The sequence below is a fragment of the Phlebotomus argentipes genome, unplaced genomic scaffold, assembly GCF_947086385.1.
Source record: "Phlebotomus argentipes unplaced genomic scaffold, Phlebotomus argentipes genome assembly scaffold_18, whole genome shotgun sequence".
Classification (NCBI taxonomy): domain Eukaryota; kingdom Metazoa; phylum Arthropoda; class Insecta; order Diptera; family Psychodidae; genus Phlebotomus; species Phlebotomus argentipes.
This window is the reverse complement of record NW_026776177.1, coordinates 3,556,122-3,574,978: the sequence shown is the minus strand read 5'-3', so window position 1 is coordinate 3,574,978 and position 18,857 is coordinate 3,556,122. Positions and strand designations below refer to the sequence as shown.

Sequence of the window (18,857 nt, the reverse complement as noted above, 5' to 3'; positions counted from 1 at the left end):
GGAAAAAAAATTGTGGTTTTTGCATTTTTATTCAATTTATTGTAGGCCAAATAACTACAAAAGAGTCCCGTAATAGAAAAATTACAATTACATCATTTTAATTAGTTATTGTTTATGCATTTATCTCCCAAAAAATTCTATGCACGACTGTATTTCAGTAATTAGTTCTTGTATACTTAGCAAAATATACTTTGCTTTGCATATTTAGGATCATCCGTCAAACTATTATCATTTATTGTTATCATCCAACATTATTGTATTTATGCGAAGTGGTTTTGAGCCAGGATTTATTAGAATTATCTTACTGCGCGTCTCCATGTGACTAAATCTCCTTCTGCTGACGCCTCTTCAATTCTAGGTATTCTTAGTTATGTTTAGTTAAGTTTTATGTTGTTTGATTGAGAGTAGCACTTTAGTGAGGAAAGAATTTGCTGAGGTGGAATGGAAATTATCACAAGAGTGTGCAATTATAGTGTTTTGTGGTTATTCATTTAAGCTCGCTGAACCCGTAGTGTGTTGCGTAAATTAGTAGAGTGGCTTGGTGGGTGATTTAGTCATAAGATTCAACATGATATGTCTGCAAGAAATAAATTTGCGCTATTTCGGATGGTTAAACTAAAGGGGATAAGACAGAACAAAACTACCAGGCTACGATTTAGGTGAAAATGAGTAAAATCCACAATCAATCAAACAAGTTATTGTTGATTAGGGTTTGTCCGACTTTGGCTAAATCTTTTTTTCATTCATGATCTCTAAGGACTAATCTAGTTGTTATTGGACTACAGTTCTAGTGGATGGAAATGTCTACTTGTTTAAGGTAATTAAGTAAATTATTTTCTGTTTTTCCTTTCTTCTCTTGCATAAAGTATACAAATTTGGGGTTAATTTAACTCTCTTTTCCTAATAACTATTGATGAGAGATTGTTTTTTTTTTGCCTAAGATTTTCTCCATTATCAAAAGAATGCATCTGACTAAAGACCACTATAGACTAGAATGTTTACTTGCTTTCCTTAAACCACCTTCTAGATTAGAGAACTACAGTAAATTTAGTAGTGATTAGAAAGTATATTCTTAAATCGATATTTTAGCAGAAGTCATCTCTAGGAGAAGTTTTTTCTTTATATTAAAAAGTTTTGAATGCTTGGAATTTGTTTCTCCTGAGAAACTCCACAATTATTTTCCATTACAAAAGTTGAAGTTTTTGCACAAATTTTTATCAAAAAATCAACAATAAACAATTTTTCTAACGGAGTTCAATTCAACTAAAAGAGCTCTTTATCAGTTTCGACATAACATTCAATACTCATTCAAAGAGGATGGAAAATTTACCATGTTTTCAGGGGGTTGGGAAGGGTTAAAGGAGGACCTTCTCCTCGGGATCATTGAGACCACACAACTCTATGCTCTGATCCTCGAGGCTCCTCTTCAGATTCTCAATCGTGTGCAAGATTAGCTGTCGCTTCTGACTGTTGTCCGCATCGGACTTCTCCTCTTCCGGATCTATCACTTTGGCTTTGGCTTCTGGGATGGTCTCTGGGGGCGCTGCTGTCACTCCCTGGCGCTCCTTCCGGAGCAGCGAGATTTTATGCAAAAGGGCTTTCTTGGGGATTTCTGCACGACAAAAGCAATCATCAGTGAAGGAATTCTTCATCTCGCTTCCGTACTCACCGGACTCCATGTCGAGACTCTTCTGGATCTTGTCGTAAGAAGCACTCCCAGTGTAAATCTTCCTCTTGAGCGGTTCACTCTGAGGACAGTAGGCAATCTCATTCCGATGGCCAATGTCCACAGATCTGAACGACATGAGTGGAGGCTTTTCTCTGCCATTCACCATCACGTTCTTATTCACGTGATCCAGCTTACTTTTAATCCCCTTCTTCGCAACACCTTCGCAATTCCCGTTCATCTCCTTCCTCGTGGAATTGTCATCAGTGTCAGAGTCTGAGTCGATGGACACCCTGTTCATCTGGGCTGATCTCATCCGCCGTCGGACAGGAGTTGGAGATCTTGGCGGACTAAAAATCTGCTTCGCAGTAATCTTAGGCGGTTGCTTAACTTCAGTCGGCTCTGGAAGATTCTTACGCCTCAATATCTCAGTTGGCGACACATTTTGCTGAATAAAATTCGTAATGTGCGTCTTCCTGGGCGAGAATCTGCACGATTTCGGACTATTCGGGGCCGAAGCTGTCTCATAGCGTAAAATCTCCAGTCTCTTGTTAACCACAATATTTTCCACTTGATTCTCCAGACAGTTGCTCTTCACTGTCTCTCTCTTGATGTCCGCCTCGCAATTCCTCAACATCTCCACTCTCTTGTTCGGCGGCGGATTGCAGATTCGCCTCGAGGGACTCGGAGTTGGTGTCTCTCGAAGTCCATTGCTCTTCATGGATACTAAGATAGTTTCCGCCTCGTGGATCAATTGCTTGTACTTCACGTCCGCCTCCAAATCCGCCTTGATCAGTGCCTTCTCGCTCTCAGCAATGGTCAGGAAGCGACTCCTGACTGAATGGATTTCCGTGAAAGTTAAGGAATTCGATCGATTGGAGAGCGGAGAAATTTCCCGTCTGAAACGATAAATCTTCCATCAGCCAAGAATGTTCACGGGGAAAAACACCCTCTGGAAAAATAACTCACGCTTTCCTCTCTTCCGATTGATTTCGTCGGAGACACACTGGCGTTCCACCCACACTCCGGCAACCCCTTGGCGCTATGATGGGCGCCGACTTGAGACTCGAGCTGTGACTGTGGTTGCGATCCGTGCTCTTCTTCCGCGTCCTCACGAAGCGCTTCCGCCGCTTGGACGTGCTGTCGTCGAGATGCTTGTGACTGCGTCGCACTTTGGAGCTCCTCTTCTCCTGCTGGAACGAGTGATATGAGCAACTTCCTGTGTTGCGCGCCTGATCCTTGTCTGCAATCTCCTGAATTGAACCCGTGTCGATGAAGTCAATCTCGAGCAATTCATCTGTATCACACTCATCGCCAGCATCCTGACCAGTGTCCAAGTCCGATGCACAGCAGTCCGTTGGATCAGAATCACTGTGGATATTTCATTTCAGAGTGTAATTGAATTTCATCACCCAATTTTGAGTGTAATGAAAAGAATCCCTCGGTCAATTTCACAGCCAGTGAAGCCCCTCGACTGTATTCAGTTTGAAAACTTCTTGATTGATGGATTCAGTGCCACCCCAACAATAGAAACACCATCAAAGTAATTTCAAAGTAGTCTCAGAATAAATGGTTTTTTTTCCTCTTCTTCTCACTTCTACGCGTGCCAAATGCTGAATTTATGATAAAAAATGTCTTAAGATAATTTCATCCGGCGGCGAAGAAGCAGATTGAGAAGAAAAATCGCATAATTCGCGAAACAAATTTGCAGGTTTAAAACTCTCCCCATCTAAATTGTCTTGTGAATAATTAACAATTTAAGCGTCGGCAGATTACCTGAGAATGTCTGTTTCCTTCTCGTACACGTAGCTCTCGTCGAATTTCCCCATCATCTCATTGAGGGTGGCATCTTCATCACTCTCACCGCCGCCATTCTGGGTGGAGACACTCCTCACGCCATTGGCGTCACACCTCGCCAGCTCAGCCCGCCTCCGGCGGATGGTATTTGGCGAGAAGGTCTTCCGACTCACCTCAATCTCCGTGGAGGAACTCGAGTCGCTCTCAGATGAGTCAATTGGATTCCTGGGAAACAGTGAGAAAATTCTGTGAGGAACAATTCCCGATGTCAATTGTCTCACCAACTCACTTGTTCTTGTCGGACTTTTCATCAGTTCCAACATCGCTGGCGCTGGATTTGACACCGGATGATGTGGAACTATTATCTCGATCGATGCGATGATTGAGAAAGTTTGAAGTGTGCACATTGGCAGCAGTCTCGAGTTGGCATGCAGTGGAAAACCAGGGATTTGTCCTTATCCGGCAACGCTGACGAGGCGATGGAGCTGCAAAACACAGCCAAATGAGTCTCTGCCGCAATCAAAATTAAAAACTTGCACTTACATTCAATCCCATGCACCGTGAGGTTCTTCTGCAGTGGAATTGGACTGGTGCCAGAGAGAATAGGAGCAGCTGGGAGACTGTTGCGGAGGAGATAATTAGTCTGATTGCCAACAGAGCGACTGACCGCAGGAGCACTTCTGTCCAGATGGCAACTCTCAGTGCGACGATGATTGCCCACCTACGAGACAACACACACACGGATCAATTTTTAACCACTGAGGCGTGAATCAATCAAATGCAATCTCTGATCCCACCTCATTCCGGCTCGTAAATCACATTACAGTCCGAGTGAATTATGGGTCGAGATAGCAGGACAAAGAGTGGCCAAGATAGAGGGTGAATTTATGGGTTGAATGTTGGGGGGGAAAAGGTGAGACTCGAGAGTGGCAATGAACATTTAAGGATTTTTCCTAATTGCACACCTCAAGTGCAATAAGAGGATTACAATTGTCATAATTTGTCTGGGAAGACGGGTTTTCCTGTAATTGCACGTGCGGCAATTTTCCGCATGAAAACCCAACGAGGAAGTGTAATTGGAGTCAAAGATCCACTACAGTTCAGTTCCACTTTAAGAGGTTCCAGGTGTGAAATCCAATAAGGAAAAATTGCAGCTGAACATGTTCAATTTTATTCTACGCCACTGGCTGTGCAGACAAATTAAATGTGTGATTTTGGGATCAATTGAAGAATAACTCCCTTCTTGATTGCTAATTGAGTTACTGGCTGTTTTTGCAGATGCTCCTTAATTGCTTGGAAGGAGAGATTTGTGATTGATGGGATTTTCGGAGGAAAGTTCTCAAAGCGAAAAATTATTGCCACAATCCCTCGAGGTGCATATTTTCTGCGAGAGAGAGCGAAAAACTTTTACAGTTCCATCCAAAGTGCACGGGAAAAGTTCCTGTACACATACCTTTAATCATTTTTCATCTGCAGTGTCATTTTGAGGGTGTTTTATTGTGGGGATGGGATAGAAATTCATTATACATGAAAAATCTAAAAGTTGTATTGTCAGTTTTCAAGCAGTCAATTGGAATTTTCTGCACGGATGAGCACAACATGATATAGCCGGGAAAATAAACGAGTAATTCTATCAGTGGGAGTTGTAGGTTTGATTGAATATATGTTACTTTTCACCCTTTTGACTGAGGCTATAGCAAAGTATGCAGTGTGCGCGGAAAGGTGGGCAACCGACAAGTGTTTTCCAGCATAAACTTGCATAAATTGAAAATAAATTGATATTTTCCGTGGCAAAATAAATAGCGGGGAGTCCGCAGGATGAAAATTCATAGGAGAATATGAGATGGGGTAATTGAATAAAAATACCCCAAAGAGCGGAACTTTTGATGATTGGGAGTAAAAGTTTTAATGACTCAGTGCCGCGGTGTTGTGCTATTTTCCGGGCACAGTCCGTGGAATTCCATCGTCACTTTCCTCAAATATATCGATTGCTAATATCTCAATGGGGCGAGAAAGGGGAAAAAGTACTCACCACTGACTCGCATCCGCTGCTATTGCCGCCGCCTTCATCAATCTTGTTGAGACCGCTGTATTTATATCGATTGGACTCGATCAGCATGCCATTGGCCCCTTTGGGGAAGTAGTGGGTTCCCGTTCGCATATTGATGTAGTACTCTGGCGTATAGGAGGCTCCTGGGTAGGCAAACAGAGAGGAGAAAGATGAAAGAAGAACAGGCGAGAATTGGACTGGAGATGTGGGAAGTCCTTCTGCACGAAATATTAATAATCCCCCCAAGAGAGCATTGGCAGTGCCATCAAATTGGTTCTACATTTTCTCATCGGATTAAGAGATTTATACATTGATGTCGAAGAGATGCTCTGCGATAGGCAAAAGATGGGACCAAGAGTGGAAATATTTCTCTGTCACTACGTTGAATACCGGATGAGTTTGTTTTTTTTTTCTTTCCATGAAAACCTCTTAGGCTTATCTCCTTTCTTCAAATATTAATTCAACATCGCAGTTATATTTGCACGATCTCTGGGCACAAGGAGTCACGAGATTACCATAAAAGTGCCATGAATTTTTTATTTCATCGACTCCTTTTGAATAAATACAAATTAAAAGTGTGTCCCTAGACGAATTTTCAACTCAAATCGTTAAAATAAATCCCGGTTTCTATTCTTCCCGGGAAAAGTTAAATTGCATTACATTTGCATTGGACGGCGAGTGTCCGTAATCAAAAATGCCAATGGGATTTGCGCATTGTAGCATTTCTTCATCCTAAACTCTAGAGTCTACCGGCATTGAATAATTAAATCTAAGGGAAATAATTGATAGCGAAATATGTAGCTAATTTACCACTCAATCGCATATCAATTTCAATTATCCGACATTGCAGAGTGTCGACGGGAAGTCAGGAGAGGCAATAATTGAACTTGATTGATGGACTAAAGATGGTGGATTTTCATGAAATTGACCTCATCCGTGATCAATACTGTGGAAAATGACCCAAATTAATACCGATTCGTGCTGCAATCTCTAATTTTCTGCTTCTTCGTCATTTTAATGTCATGTCCAATTGTAATTCAATCAAGTGACACAAAGTTACATTTCCTATTTTGATGGTTTTATACAGATTGATAGCTAATTTCGTTCGGACGCATTTCTCACGGTTGTAGATCTTAATTTAGCTCGGTTAATCCCAAAATTAGGCACATCTGTCTCAAGTTCAAAGACCCGGAAGTAACGACAGGCATTAAATTGTTGCCAATTCTAATCTTGAGCCTGCGAGACACACGGTGATATTTCTCCAAAAACTTTTCCCATTAGGGCGTGACAAGGAGGGCGACTTACCTGGCGATGTGCCGTCGGTGGAGTAGCCAGTGGAGTAGGCACTTTCGGGTGAGGAGAGGCTATTTATGACGTGCGCCAGGTGATTGGCCGGAGTGGGCATGAGGCTCGAGCTGCACCTCTGCTGATTCATCCTCAATATGTTCCTGTTCACCTCCACGATGGTCCCCTTGAGTCCTCCGGCGCTCAGCATGGCGCCGCTGAAGGGCCCATTCTTGGGGAGACTCTTCACCGTGGCTCCCCTGAGACAAGTCTCAAGGTGAACATTGGCATTAGCCGTGTCGTACCTGTCGAGCGGCATGTCGTCACTCCTCCGCGGCAGGATCTTCCCATAGCGACCCTCCTCGTCGGGATTTGCATAACAACCGTTGGGATACACCTCCAAATCTGTGCTCTTGCCGACGTTCTCCTTGTCCGTGAGGCGGCCCTTGAAGCGCTCAATTGACTTCCGATGGAAAGCCGGCGCCTCTCCGTTCGCCGACGCCCCGGATGAGGCCGAGGAGGTGGAGAAGGACATGGTGGCGAAGGGCGACGTGGAGGAGACGAAGGACAGATTGGCGGCAATTGTGGATCTCCTGGACTCAAGCTCGGGCACGTTGGTGCGGTGTTTGCAGAAGGGATTCGACGGTGCCGGCACAGGTGATGGCACAACTCTTCCCATGCTCTTCTCGTCCACACTCTTGGAGTATGTCGATGGTGGGGCGCTTTTGCGTGGCATATTTCTGGGTGATGAGCTCGATTTGACCATCTGACGATATCCAAAATGATCTGAATGCGGTGACATGGCTACTTCCTGTGGAGATTGCCAGCCCACACGACTTGTTGCCTGGTTTTTGCCGCCGCGGCCCAAGAAATAAGGATAAAATATCAGTTAATGTGGCGGAAAAACGAGGATACGATAAGGCAGTAGAAAAAACTTTCAATTACATCTCATTCCCTGGCGGCTGGAGGAAAATCCTCCTTCCCAAAACTTGTATTTTGTCCACCAACCCTCCGACAAAAAAGTCGCATTTCATCCCATCCAATATATGAAAACTTTCAGTTGTAACACATCTTTCACGGTTCGCCAGTATTTTTGTCCCACCGAAACTTTCTCCAGTGGGCGGGAGAAGCAATAAAACTTTTTCATATGGCGGAAATTAATATTTGAAATGAGAAGTGGTGGAAACACAAGCGGGAATGCGCGTCTTTTGCCGAACAATCAGCCTGAGTGGAGAGGACTTGAGTAAACACAGACCATGATGGAAATTGCTCACAGAGGCGAAAACAAATCCCTTAAAACCATGAGAAACTCCATCATCCACTCAGTTTTAGAGCTCCTCCACGGCCTTTTGGTAAACACAACTATTTCCCAATTGCTCCCCGGGCGCGTCATCAGAAGGACAAACAATCTCTGCGGCGGTTTGAGGAAAATCACCAAAACAAGCGCTTCCAAATAAATCAATTATTCTCAGACAAAACACTGGGTAGTTTTCCGCATTTATGCATTATTCAGAAGAACACTAAGCGATGCTCTCTTCAACATTGTATTCTTCTTTAATAGAATCTCTCGGCTTTATTGGTATATGAAAATTTTATGTGGAAATTCGTTTACAACACAAGGCAAATTCATTCTCTCGCAGCTGTAAAATGAAATTCTGCACAGATTTTCTTTGTATTCATAATGAATCTTCTTTATGTAATTATGATAAAATGTGCAGACAAACAGAGTCCTTTATCCTGACAATTTGTTGTTAATATTCTACGTGACAATAGCTTTTTAATTTGCCAAAAAAACACGTCACAAATCTTCAAATAATAAATATTTCTAAACTTTTCATGTCACATTTGAAATTTGGCTGAAGGTATATTTATTATGTCCCCCAAAATATCTCTCGTAAAAATATGCAAAACGTGTACCTTCTCTAAATTAGGGAACTTCTCTCACATTTGTTTGTTTTAGGGGAGAAATTCTCTCTCTTGTCAAGATGCTTTTCCCGGGTTTTTCGCTTCTCAGCAGAAACTGAGAAATTTTACACACATTTCCATCAACTCAGTGTCACTGTATTATTTAGCATATTGTGCACTATAGTTTGAAGGATTCACTGACAATCAACAAATCCTCGCACTTTACATATAAATTTCGCATTTGCCGCTGAAGGTATTGTCTGGGATTGTCTATCTTTGTCCTGCCTGAATAATTTCTATTATTCACCCAAAGTCACACCATTTGGCGACAGTCTCGAGGGCCCATTTTGTGCGACACGACAGGGTCTTAGAGAAGGATGTAAATTGGCTCCTCCCTTGGATATCTGCACGTCTTCCCTTGAGATTAAAATTAAACTTTAAACAAGGAGAATTTTCCATCTTTCTGCATGACACTCCGTCATTTCATTGTGTCCTCGGGACCACCCCAAGAAGATATGTGTGTAAATGCCATACCAACAAAGAAGTCCAAAACATTTGTCCTCACGGAGATAAAAGTGGGATAAAAGCGACCAAGCGGGAGACTTTTCGGTGGGGCGAGTTATCAAGAGACGATAAGATTAAGTTGCTTGCAAACTTACATGGTTCTGAATTGGGGAGACTTCTCGTCGTCTTGCTGGACTGCCAATGCTTGGATCTGCCTGATGGTGTGAGCTTTTCTTCGTGTGTCCATTTGGGGTGTTTGTCGCAGCCAAATTGCCACTGGACGTTTGCGTGGGAGACAAAAAAAAATACAGAAACACCATTTCAGGGATATTTTGTTGCCATAAAAATATATAACAAAAAAAAAGATCCTTTTCTCCTTCTCACCCTGTTGAGGTCCTAAAGCTCTGGGTGAATCAAACTTAAGCGAACGATCAAGACCAAGAGATAAATTATGAGCTTTTCTCATGGGATAACGCATTCTCAGTCGTGCAAGTTTTCCACCCCACAAACCCACACTCTCAGATCTGTGGGGTGAGGGTGAGAAATTTCATATCCGTGTAGCACGTAATGTGTGGAGGGTGTTGGGGGGGGAAAAAATGAACATGTTGCGATAAGAAAGTGGGAAATGCTCAACGAGACCACGTTTCGCAAGGCGGAGAAAGAATGAGAGGTGAAAATTTAGGATTTTATTAATATTTGATGGGCATACAAAGTGTTCAGTCTCTGTATACATATTCAATTCCACTTTCGTGGGTGTTTGAGTGTCGGCAAACTTTTGGGGATGATTGGAGATTGAGACGTCTTGAATTAATTTAAGAGATTCATTAATTTTTTATCTTTAACATCAAAAAAATTACACTTCTTCCCATTTCGCGTGGCTCAAAAACTCCACAATTTGAGTGACACACAAATTTTTAATAATGCTAAAAGCTTGACATTTTCTCAAGACATTCGCGAAAATTGCTACGTCGCATGCTGATGCGGAATTGCAGGAATTACCAGTGAAAAAATTGCCACACCTCATTCACTTGCTAAGCATTTCTTTGCTCAAAGAGCCTCCGCACGCGTTTTCACTGACGTGGAAAATACATAACTCAGCGGGTGGGAAAAGCCGCCCACCCTTCGTATGTATTAAAGTTTTGCCAACACCGTGTAAATTTTTATCTCACATCCTTGACACTTTTGCCTGCCGTGTGTAACAGGAGTAGTAAATTCAGACGGGGAAGTAAGGGTGGGATTTGCTAATGCAGTGTAGGGTGGAATATTTATGGGCACGTTGTGGCAATAAGAATCAAGAAATGCAATTGATGATGGGGTGAATATCCAGTTACGGAAATATTTGCCTCCAAAAGGACAAACTAATAAGTCTAATGCGGTTTGTCACCTCGACAGAGAGAAATCTTGGCAAAGGGAAGAAAAATATGCCCGATGAAAGCAATCGTGTGATTTATTCATAGGCACTCGCTTACCTGTTTCCATTTTTGTTCTTATTTCCCTTCTTCTTCGGTCGTCCAATGTGATTTTCCATCCATGATCGAATTTTGGATCCAAACATTATTCCTCACTCGATTCTCAGTGTCGCACGAACATCTTAAATTCATGAGTGTCTCTCACTGGAGTCACTCCTTGCATTTAACACTGATTTGCAGTGGACGGAAGCTCTCTGGATCCCCAGCCTCACACCATCATCAGCCGAATCACGTCCACGATGGCGTATCTGGAAGATAGAATCAAAGGAAAATCTTCTTTTTATGCCGCGCAAAAACATTTTTCCTATATAAAATGGGGAAAATGGGGATTATGGGGGTATTTCATATGAAAGCCCAAAATTCACAAAAATTCCAATGCACTGCCGACGATACATAAAAGACCACCCACTCCACATCCAATATAATCCCAATATGTAATTTCTTAATGCCACAGTCAGAAACGATACGCCGCAGAAAGTAATATCGCTGTAAAATTTCGCTTCAATGGGCGCCTCTTGAGTATTTTGTGGTTATACTTGTTATTCGATTTTCGTGCTCTTGAAAAACAGCCACAAAAACCATCGGATTTCGCATTGGAATGATAATAGTGAATCGTTCAACGAACCATTTCTTCGTTTTATGTGAAATACATCCGAATATTCAGCGCTCTCTCTCTCTCTTTCTCTCTCTCTTCTTCTGGTCCTCAAGAAGCGCGATGTGCGGAAAATTCGTGCCAATGGAATTATTAATGATTGTTTTGTCTTCACGCGTGCAGACAGTGAAATGGAAAAATTAGCAACACGATGAGTTCATCGGGAATTTTAATCACATTCACATGATTTATGTGAAACAAAGTAAAATCAGTTAGGAAACTAACGAATTCTGGAGGGAAACGTAATAATTCATATAATTTTATAGGCGTAGCTTCTTCACTTCGGCAGGAGGTGAAGTTTGTAAATTTCTCGCTCAAGTGAAAAGTGTTTGTGTCATCTGTTCTGTGGATTGCTTCTTAAACCAATTATCTCTGCCATTCATACACCCATAGCAAGAGTAACACTTTGCCAAGAGATGGGTTTGGCAAGAACACGAGTACAGAGCTGATAACTAATCTAATTATTGAAACCGTAATTGAATGTCTTGTGCACATGGATACATATGTACTTTGGGGCATGCCAAATATAGGGTCTTTCGTTTAGATATAAATTAACTCCCCTTCTTGGTGAATTTGTAATGAAAATCATCGCAGAGGTAGTAAATTGTGGAGACATGGTGCGAGGAGATGAAAAAAGAGATGAAGAATATATTCTTGTTAAACACTTCGGTTCAGGTGAATTAAACTTCCTTTTTTTCCCGGCGATCAAGTGATAATTTAATGAGACCGCCAGAGAAGATAAATCAAGGAGAATTATAATATGTTATTTTCATTAAAATTCACTCCAACCTGCGGTGTTTTGCAACAAAAGATTCCTCCCTGAAGTGCAGTATAATTCCTCCACAGACAAGCAGGATATTAAGAATGGGTGCTGGTGAATTTATGTAGCCAACAGCACCCAAAACACCCGCCGCCGTCAGTTCAAGAAATCGAGCGGCAAGTTTATAGGGGTTGGCAGGAAGTGGAATTTTATAGGCCACAATAACAGAGACACAGCCCGAAGGCGCTCATAGTTCAGATGAAGATAGTAAATCGAAACATTTGGGCGGGTAAATCACAGCGATGTGACTCTCTTATTGCTCCACCATCTGACCAGAATGTCTGCTGGCCATTAGCATCATGGGATTTGCCACCATTTGGCTCCAAAAGTCAACTTCCAGTTAATTCTGCACGCACCCAAAATCGTGATTTCCTGCCACTGCACATCGCTCAGAGCATTAATTCTTGGGGAATAATTTACAACCCTCTTTAGATGCAAATTCCACCTTCAGCGCCCAAATCACAGTCTTGTGCGCCATGGGAAAATGTAATTAAGACAAAATTCTGATCACGATTCTCCACCCGTAAACTTTCCACTTATTTTACTCTCTCTCTGGGAAAATTAACAAGAAAACCTGACGAAAAAACAACTACACACAGCCGGATTTGCAGAAAGAGGACTTTGTGAGTGAGTCAGAAAGGAGAATTAACCATCAGTCCGCCAACATCTTTACCGAATTGCTTTGGCATGCAAAGTAGGGCCAGTGTGGATGTGTTTTAATCATATTGTAGATTTGCGATAAATCCCTCATCATTATTCAAGCATCAGGGAAATGTGGCAGGGCGTCATTTGAAATAGTCATCGGGATGGAATAATGAAGATTGAATGACTCATCCCCAAGGGGAACACCTTTCCAGGAGTTGATGCTACAAATTTGATTAACAATACATTGTAATAGTTCATGTCAGTAGGTCAAATAGAGCTCAGCCAGGGAGTTAACAGTGAATTTACATAAAGATGAGGAGATGAGATGCTTCAAGTTCTCTCCCAACAGCCCTTCATCAATTACTGGCAAACCATTTTCAAGCTCAAATGGAATGCCAATGTTTTGGAAATTCCTGTGGCGGTCCATTGAACCTCAGCTGCATTTTTCACAAGAACCCCACACAAACACAATATCGGAGGCCTAAAATCGACCATTAAGAGTCCCTGGGAAAGGAACAAAGAACCAATTTGTAGGACATAAAAGCGCAATATATTTCCTTTCGAAAAATCCGCAATACAATCATTCTTCACGCCCAACCCCCGGTTTGTGTGTATTTCATGCTGTAACGTGATTTTAATTTCACATCGCTATTTTCTTTATCACCGAAAATTTATTCTGCCATACATCTTGCCACCCTTCGTGGGTTAGAATTTTAATTCCCCTGACAGAGAATGTGTGTTCCTGTGCTATGGAGATTAGATGGGTAAAGTGTATATGTCTTTCTTCACCGAAAAAGGAGAACTTTAGATGGGTTTATTGAAAGAACTTGTGGATATTTGTGTGGTTTTTCTTCCCAATTACCACAACCCGGAGTGAGGCTATTTTATCAGGCAGAAGAATTTAATAATAAAAAGCTATTTCCAACAGAAAATGCTCTATCAAACCTTTTCACTTCGATTTTGGCCAGAATTGAGACTCGATCCCCTCATATAAATTTATTTTCCCTTTCGCTCACATCCAACTGTGGCCAACTGAACAGACTCCTCTTCTTTGACTTATAATTGTGAAATTTATCGAAAGGAACGGAGTTTAGGAGGGACAGCCAAGGGTAAGAAAGAAGTCAAAGGGGCAAAAAAAAAAACTGACAAAGGCGAAGTGAGTGGAAATTGTGTACTATAAAGAAAATTGAACATTTTCTTGGGCCACTTCCAATTTGTCTCTTCATCTCCATTTCTTTGCCTGCCCAAATGACCATGCCAATCCTTGAGCGAGAGATGTGCTGGTGGGCAAACTTTTTTCGGGTTTTTCTGCATTTTGGGGCAAAACGGATGAGAACCAAGGAGAAGAAGGATCAACATTATGCCTCAAGGTGCATTTTTACCAATGGGAAACAGGGACAGAATATAAATTATCTGCTGAGCGATGAAAATGCCCTTTGCTTACTTCTCATTTTCTCCGTATGAAAAATAATAACGTGTCATGAGGAAGCCTTATTACGGACACGTTTCACAACAATCACCATCTTCTGCCATAACGGATCGTTTCGGCCAAAGGAGAGGGCTGTTTTCGCAGATTTTACTTCCAACCTGCCTTCGTCAAAGAAGCTCTCCCCTTTTCTAGCAACTAATCAGCACTTTGTGAAAAGTACAGACTCAAGCTTTCAGCTGGTGAGCTTTCACGTCAAAGCTTCCAGGAAGATTTCCGGGAAAATCCGCTATGTAAATGCCTTTTTCAATGCCCTCGAGGCAAAAAATTACCACATAAACCTCCACACAATGGGTTTGCAATCAACTTGATCCCATTTTCAATTCCAATTTAAACATCAAAGCCTTTGAAGGAATAATCAGGGGTTTAATGAACACCTCGCAGTGAAAATAATCACACCATCCCCCATTTGAACTCAATCATCTAATGTGAATTCGCAGCTTCGAATTGAGAGGTTCTCCGGTGTTTTTTTTTGACAGAAGAAAAACCATCTGTGAAGTGTCCATTTGTCTGTCTCGGGAGTCAATCTGGGTGCGTTAAGTGACTGGATGGTTGGGGTGACTTCCTTCCCGAAATGGGTTTCTCTTTCATCAGCGAAATAGCTCTGGTTTCCTCCCTTCCTCAGGAACCCATTCAGCACACTCCTTTCCCGGCTCTCTCAATGTTTATTCTCACTTTTTACGAGACTTCTCAGCGTGACTTTCAAGGGTGGTGTCGTGAATCCTCCTCACAGGGAGCATATTTGCTCCAAGCAAATATTATAGGAGACGCATTTGAAAGGGAAGATGAGATTCTTAAGATAACTTTATGTACACCTGAATTGGTCATGATATTCTTTAAACTCATAAATATCGAAGGGATTTTCTTCGTGGGTGAAAGATGCACACGATAAATCAAAGAGATTTGCCAGATATTAAAAATCCACCCTCTGCCCAATAGACCATAAAAATAGCCATTGAGCAGAGTATTTTCATTACGGCGCTCGTGGAATTCATCACGAAGTGCACTTCTAAGCAGTAGATCTTCATTACGGGTGCGATGATGGCAATTGTCGCTGCCAGAGTCACGCGCCCAAAATCAATTACCCACGGAAGAGCTTTTCCCTCGACTGCGAAAATGCGTCTTGCGTCGTGGGGGTGGAAAATCGACACCCCACACTCGGGCGGGCGGGCGTGGAAAAAAGCACGTCCCCAGAGATTGGGTGTCTTCAGCCAGAGACTTTAACATTTTATATCATCCTCGTTTTCTCCCATTTTCGTCTCCTGCTGAGGCAGAAAACATCACATTAAGTTTTCGCACGCACCATTGTTCCTCCGCTTTGGCCTTTATCGGGCAGCATGGAATTTATGCTGTGTCTCGGGCTGTGCAGCTTGTGGATTTCCTTATCAGTGTGCCTGAGTGCGGCAAGAACGGGCTATACATTTCTCAATTAACACATACTAAGTAGCAATTATACTTGGGATTTTGGGCACAAAATACGTATCGTTTAATTGTTCAACCCACCAGAAAAGCTCAATATGAGCCTTCCTTCACGATAAATATTGCTCATTTCTCCAGCAAAATTGAGAAGAGACCGCAATTTGTCTTTCCCAGCTTATTCTTTCACGAAACCTACTCATATCTCCTCGTCATGATGACTTGGCAAAAGGCGCTTTCTTTAGGACAATTCACAAGGAGGAACAATGACTCTCGAGATACATTTTAAAATGTTTCATATTTTCCCACAACAATTTTCCCACAATTCTTGACTTATGCAAGAGAACACAGAGAACTCCCACTGCCCATGTTAGGCGCCTGTCCCATATCGATGATTAAAAAACCAGTTGGAATGACACCAGAAAGCAAACAAAAGAAAATGAATATTTGAGCAACTTGTGAAATACTGAAATTGCAAAAAAGATTGTTTCTTTTACGCTTCAACAAATCATCCGAAAAGACATTGAATCTCATATTCCCCAAGATGTGTCTTGAGCCTTGTCTTGGGCGGAAGCTTCACACAATACCTAAAAATATTACATCGGTAAGCATGTTTTCGTGGGGCGGCTGCCGTTCCGGGTTTTCAGTCGGCCCACAACATGTGTAGGAATGATAAGAAGAGAGCAAAAATCTGGGCAATAAAAATCGATAACATTCCTCATCCCCATTTCCTCCCCTTCCCCCCATTCCCACTGAAGGGATAACCAGGGAAAGGTGAAAAATCCCTGTGGGGATATTACTTGCCAAATAAAACCCTGGAAATGTATGTAAATTCTACACTAAATGTAATGCCAATGAAGTTTTTTTGCCATAAACAAGTGGGCGGAGGCCATGATCTCAATTTTCTATTATTGCGGAGATTCTTTCCGAGTGTGAAATTTCATCCCGACGCGCGCAATAATGCTCAGCACCTCACAAGATATTCGCACTGAGAAGCCACAGACAAGCTGATTAGACAATAAAATCCCATAGTATATTAGATGGTTCAGCACAGAGATCATTTCTGTATTGATTTTAATATCAAATTTCTCTTTGGTTTTATAGTGCGTGGCAAAAATTCTCGGAAATCTCTGAGCGCGACATGAAAGGCAGTGTCATAATCAACAGACGGAGTTGCCTATGCAAAAAGTGTTATCAAGTTGGACACATTGAGTTCACTTGTCACTGCTGAAATTGAATGACTGAATCCGGCGCATTTCACACCGGCGACAAGATAGGCGAAGAGGATGGCAAAATTTGGGGATTTTCTATGCACACACCCCATATGAACAATGGTGGAGGCCTCAATTGTCCGGTGAGGGGATGATTTTAGAATGTCCAGCACATCCCTCATGCGCCTCAGAATCATCAGTCTTCCCGACATGATATTTTATTGTGTGCGTTGTGGCAAATGTGATGGAGGATTGACGATGAAAGATATATGAGAGTTATTTCCCATACAAATGAAATGTCTCACGGAGGAAATGAATAATGGTGGAATTGCTCTTTTCTCAACACTCCCTTCAGAGAGAGAGAGAGAGTGAAGCCCTCTGGCAATCGCGACCATCCCTCCATTTCACCGGTTTTGCACTAAGTAAAAAGTTTTATAGCATTTTTTGCCACTCATGAGCTCTCGAGCATGTTCAACATTGAAGATAGGGGTGTTTCGCTTCTTTTTTTTCCTATTCCGCGTGATGCGAATTCGACATCAGTTGTGAGAATTCGTGAGGAGTTTTTTATTTAAGTTTCACAGCCTCTCCCCTCACCCCCCTCCCCTCGTCGCCCATTGAGATGCTCGTCAGTGGCCAAGAAGTTCTTGCATGCAGTTGCGAGGGTTCTCTTGTTAGTGGTTGATGAGGGTGGACGTTTTTGTCTGTGTGCGTTTCGGGAAATCGATTACGGCATCATGAGAAGACTTTGGGACAAAATGCTCCATCATTCAGTCAAAGTGAGGCTTGTGAAATTTACGGAAATATTTCATATCTCCTTTGCTGCACTGCATGATAAAGTAATCTGCACTGCAATATTTCGCCGTGGCCCATATTTTCGCAGCAAACAATGACACTTAATGCCCTGCCAGCGCTGCCAACTATTCTGCACAATGCTGTTGGAATTTTGTGGGCCAAATGACAACGAGGAGTGAGAGTTCTAGGCATATATATATATATATATTTCAAAAATTCTCTTCATGCTCCCCAACAATTACCTTTTCATCGTCCTGTGGATGTGTTTTAATTAAATTCCGCCAAGGAAGACTCCTCGCTGTGTGTGAATGATTCAGTTAATCCCCAACACTGAGAATCTGCATAAGAATGGCAAATTCTTGAAGATGCGAAACTCGTTTGCGAATAGCAAATTTCTCGCCGCACACCGAAAAAAACCTGAACCATTAAACAAACATCGACTTTTCACACAATAATCACACCGCAGAGGGAGTCATAAGAAAGTGAAGGAAAAAAGATGCCGCGAACAGGTTAATTCTGGGAGGCCGATCACCTGAAGATTGTAGGTCTTGTCACAACACTCTGGCACTTCGGCACACTCTCAGGCAATCACTCTAATGTTCCTGGAGCGCTACGATGCGTCTTCCCCAGCACAGAATCCGTATCTGCTCTGTCTGCCGACTCGCGGAGGAGTGAGAGACCCAGTGCAGAATTCCGGACATGCGCTCAGCCACGATAGTTGCCTCCCGACTGAGATCATCCCGGCTGGCAGTTAGTTTGTCCAGCACATTCGCACTTTTCAGCGAAGCGTCGCGACGCCAAAACGCCGAGAATGCCAACACAATTATCTCATTTGAATGCCGGACAGCGGTTACAGCAGACGAATTAACGCACGATGCCAAAGGCTTTTGCATGCTCAGCAGATGAAAAGCACTATTGGAGCTCTCACACTCTTCATGCCACGGGAGTTGCCTAGCAACTGGCGGCACGGCGATGCCAACCGCACAGATTTTCATCACGCCCGCACTTTTCCATGCCCAAAGCGACGAAGAGCGAGGCAGACGCTTCGCGCGACACTGACGAAATCAAGTGCGAAAAGACATTGCGGGGGGCGGATAAGTAGTCAGTTTAACTGAACAGAGTTGAAATAATCTTTGTCAATTTGTTGTCTATTTGAGTTT

The 18,857-nt window shown here is 42.5% G+C and overlaps 1 protein-coding gene across 2 annotated transcripts; it reads right to left on the bottom strand.

The window, feature by feature from the left end:
* Positions 1–18: 18 nt before the first annotated feature.
* On the bottom strand, positions 19–18,633 carry LOC132260298 (uncharacterized). Of its 2 annotated transcripts, XM_059758326.1 has the most exons (12): positions 17,940–18,633; positions 10,676–10,923; positions 9,362–9,482; positions 6,819–7,641; positions 5,496–5,656; positions 4,007–4,184; positions 3,753–3,948; positions 3,443–3,688; positions 2,636–3,037; positions 1,670–2,565; positions 1,331–1,612; positions 19–577 (listed from the first exon to the last, which is right to left on the bottom strand). In XM_059758326.1, the coding sequence occupies exons 2-11, from the start codon at positions 10,759–10,761 to the stop codon at positions 1,356–1,358; spliced, it is 3,366 nt and encodes a 1,121-aa protein (XP_059614309.1). In that variant the 5' UTR covers positions 10,762–10,923; positions 17,940–18,633; the 3' UTR covers positions 19–577; positions 1,331–1,355. The 2 variants fall into 2 exon arrangements, with proteins under 2 accessions (XP_059614309.1, XP_059614308.1); XM_059758325.1 differs by having other exon boundaries at positions 19–1,612.
* Between the last annotated feature and the right edge of the window lie 224 nt (positions 18,634–18,857).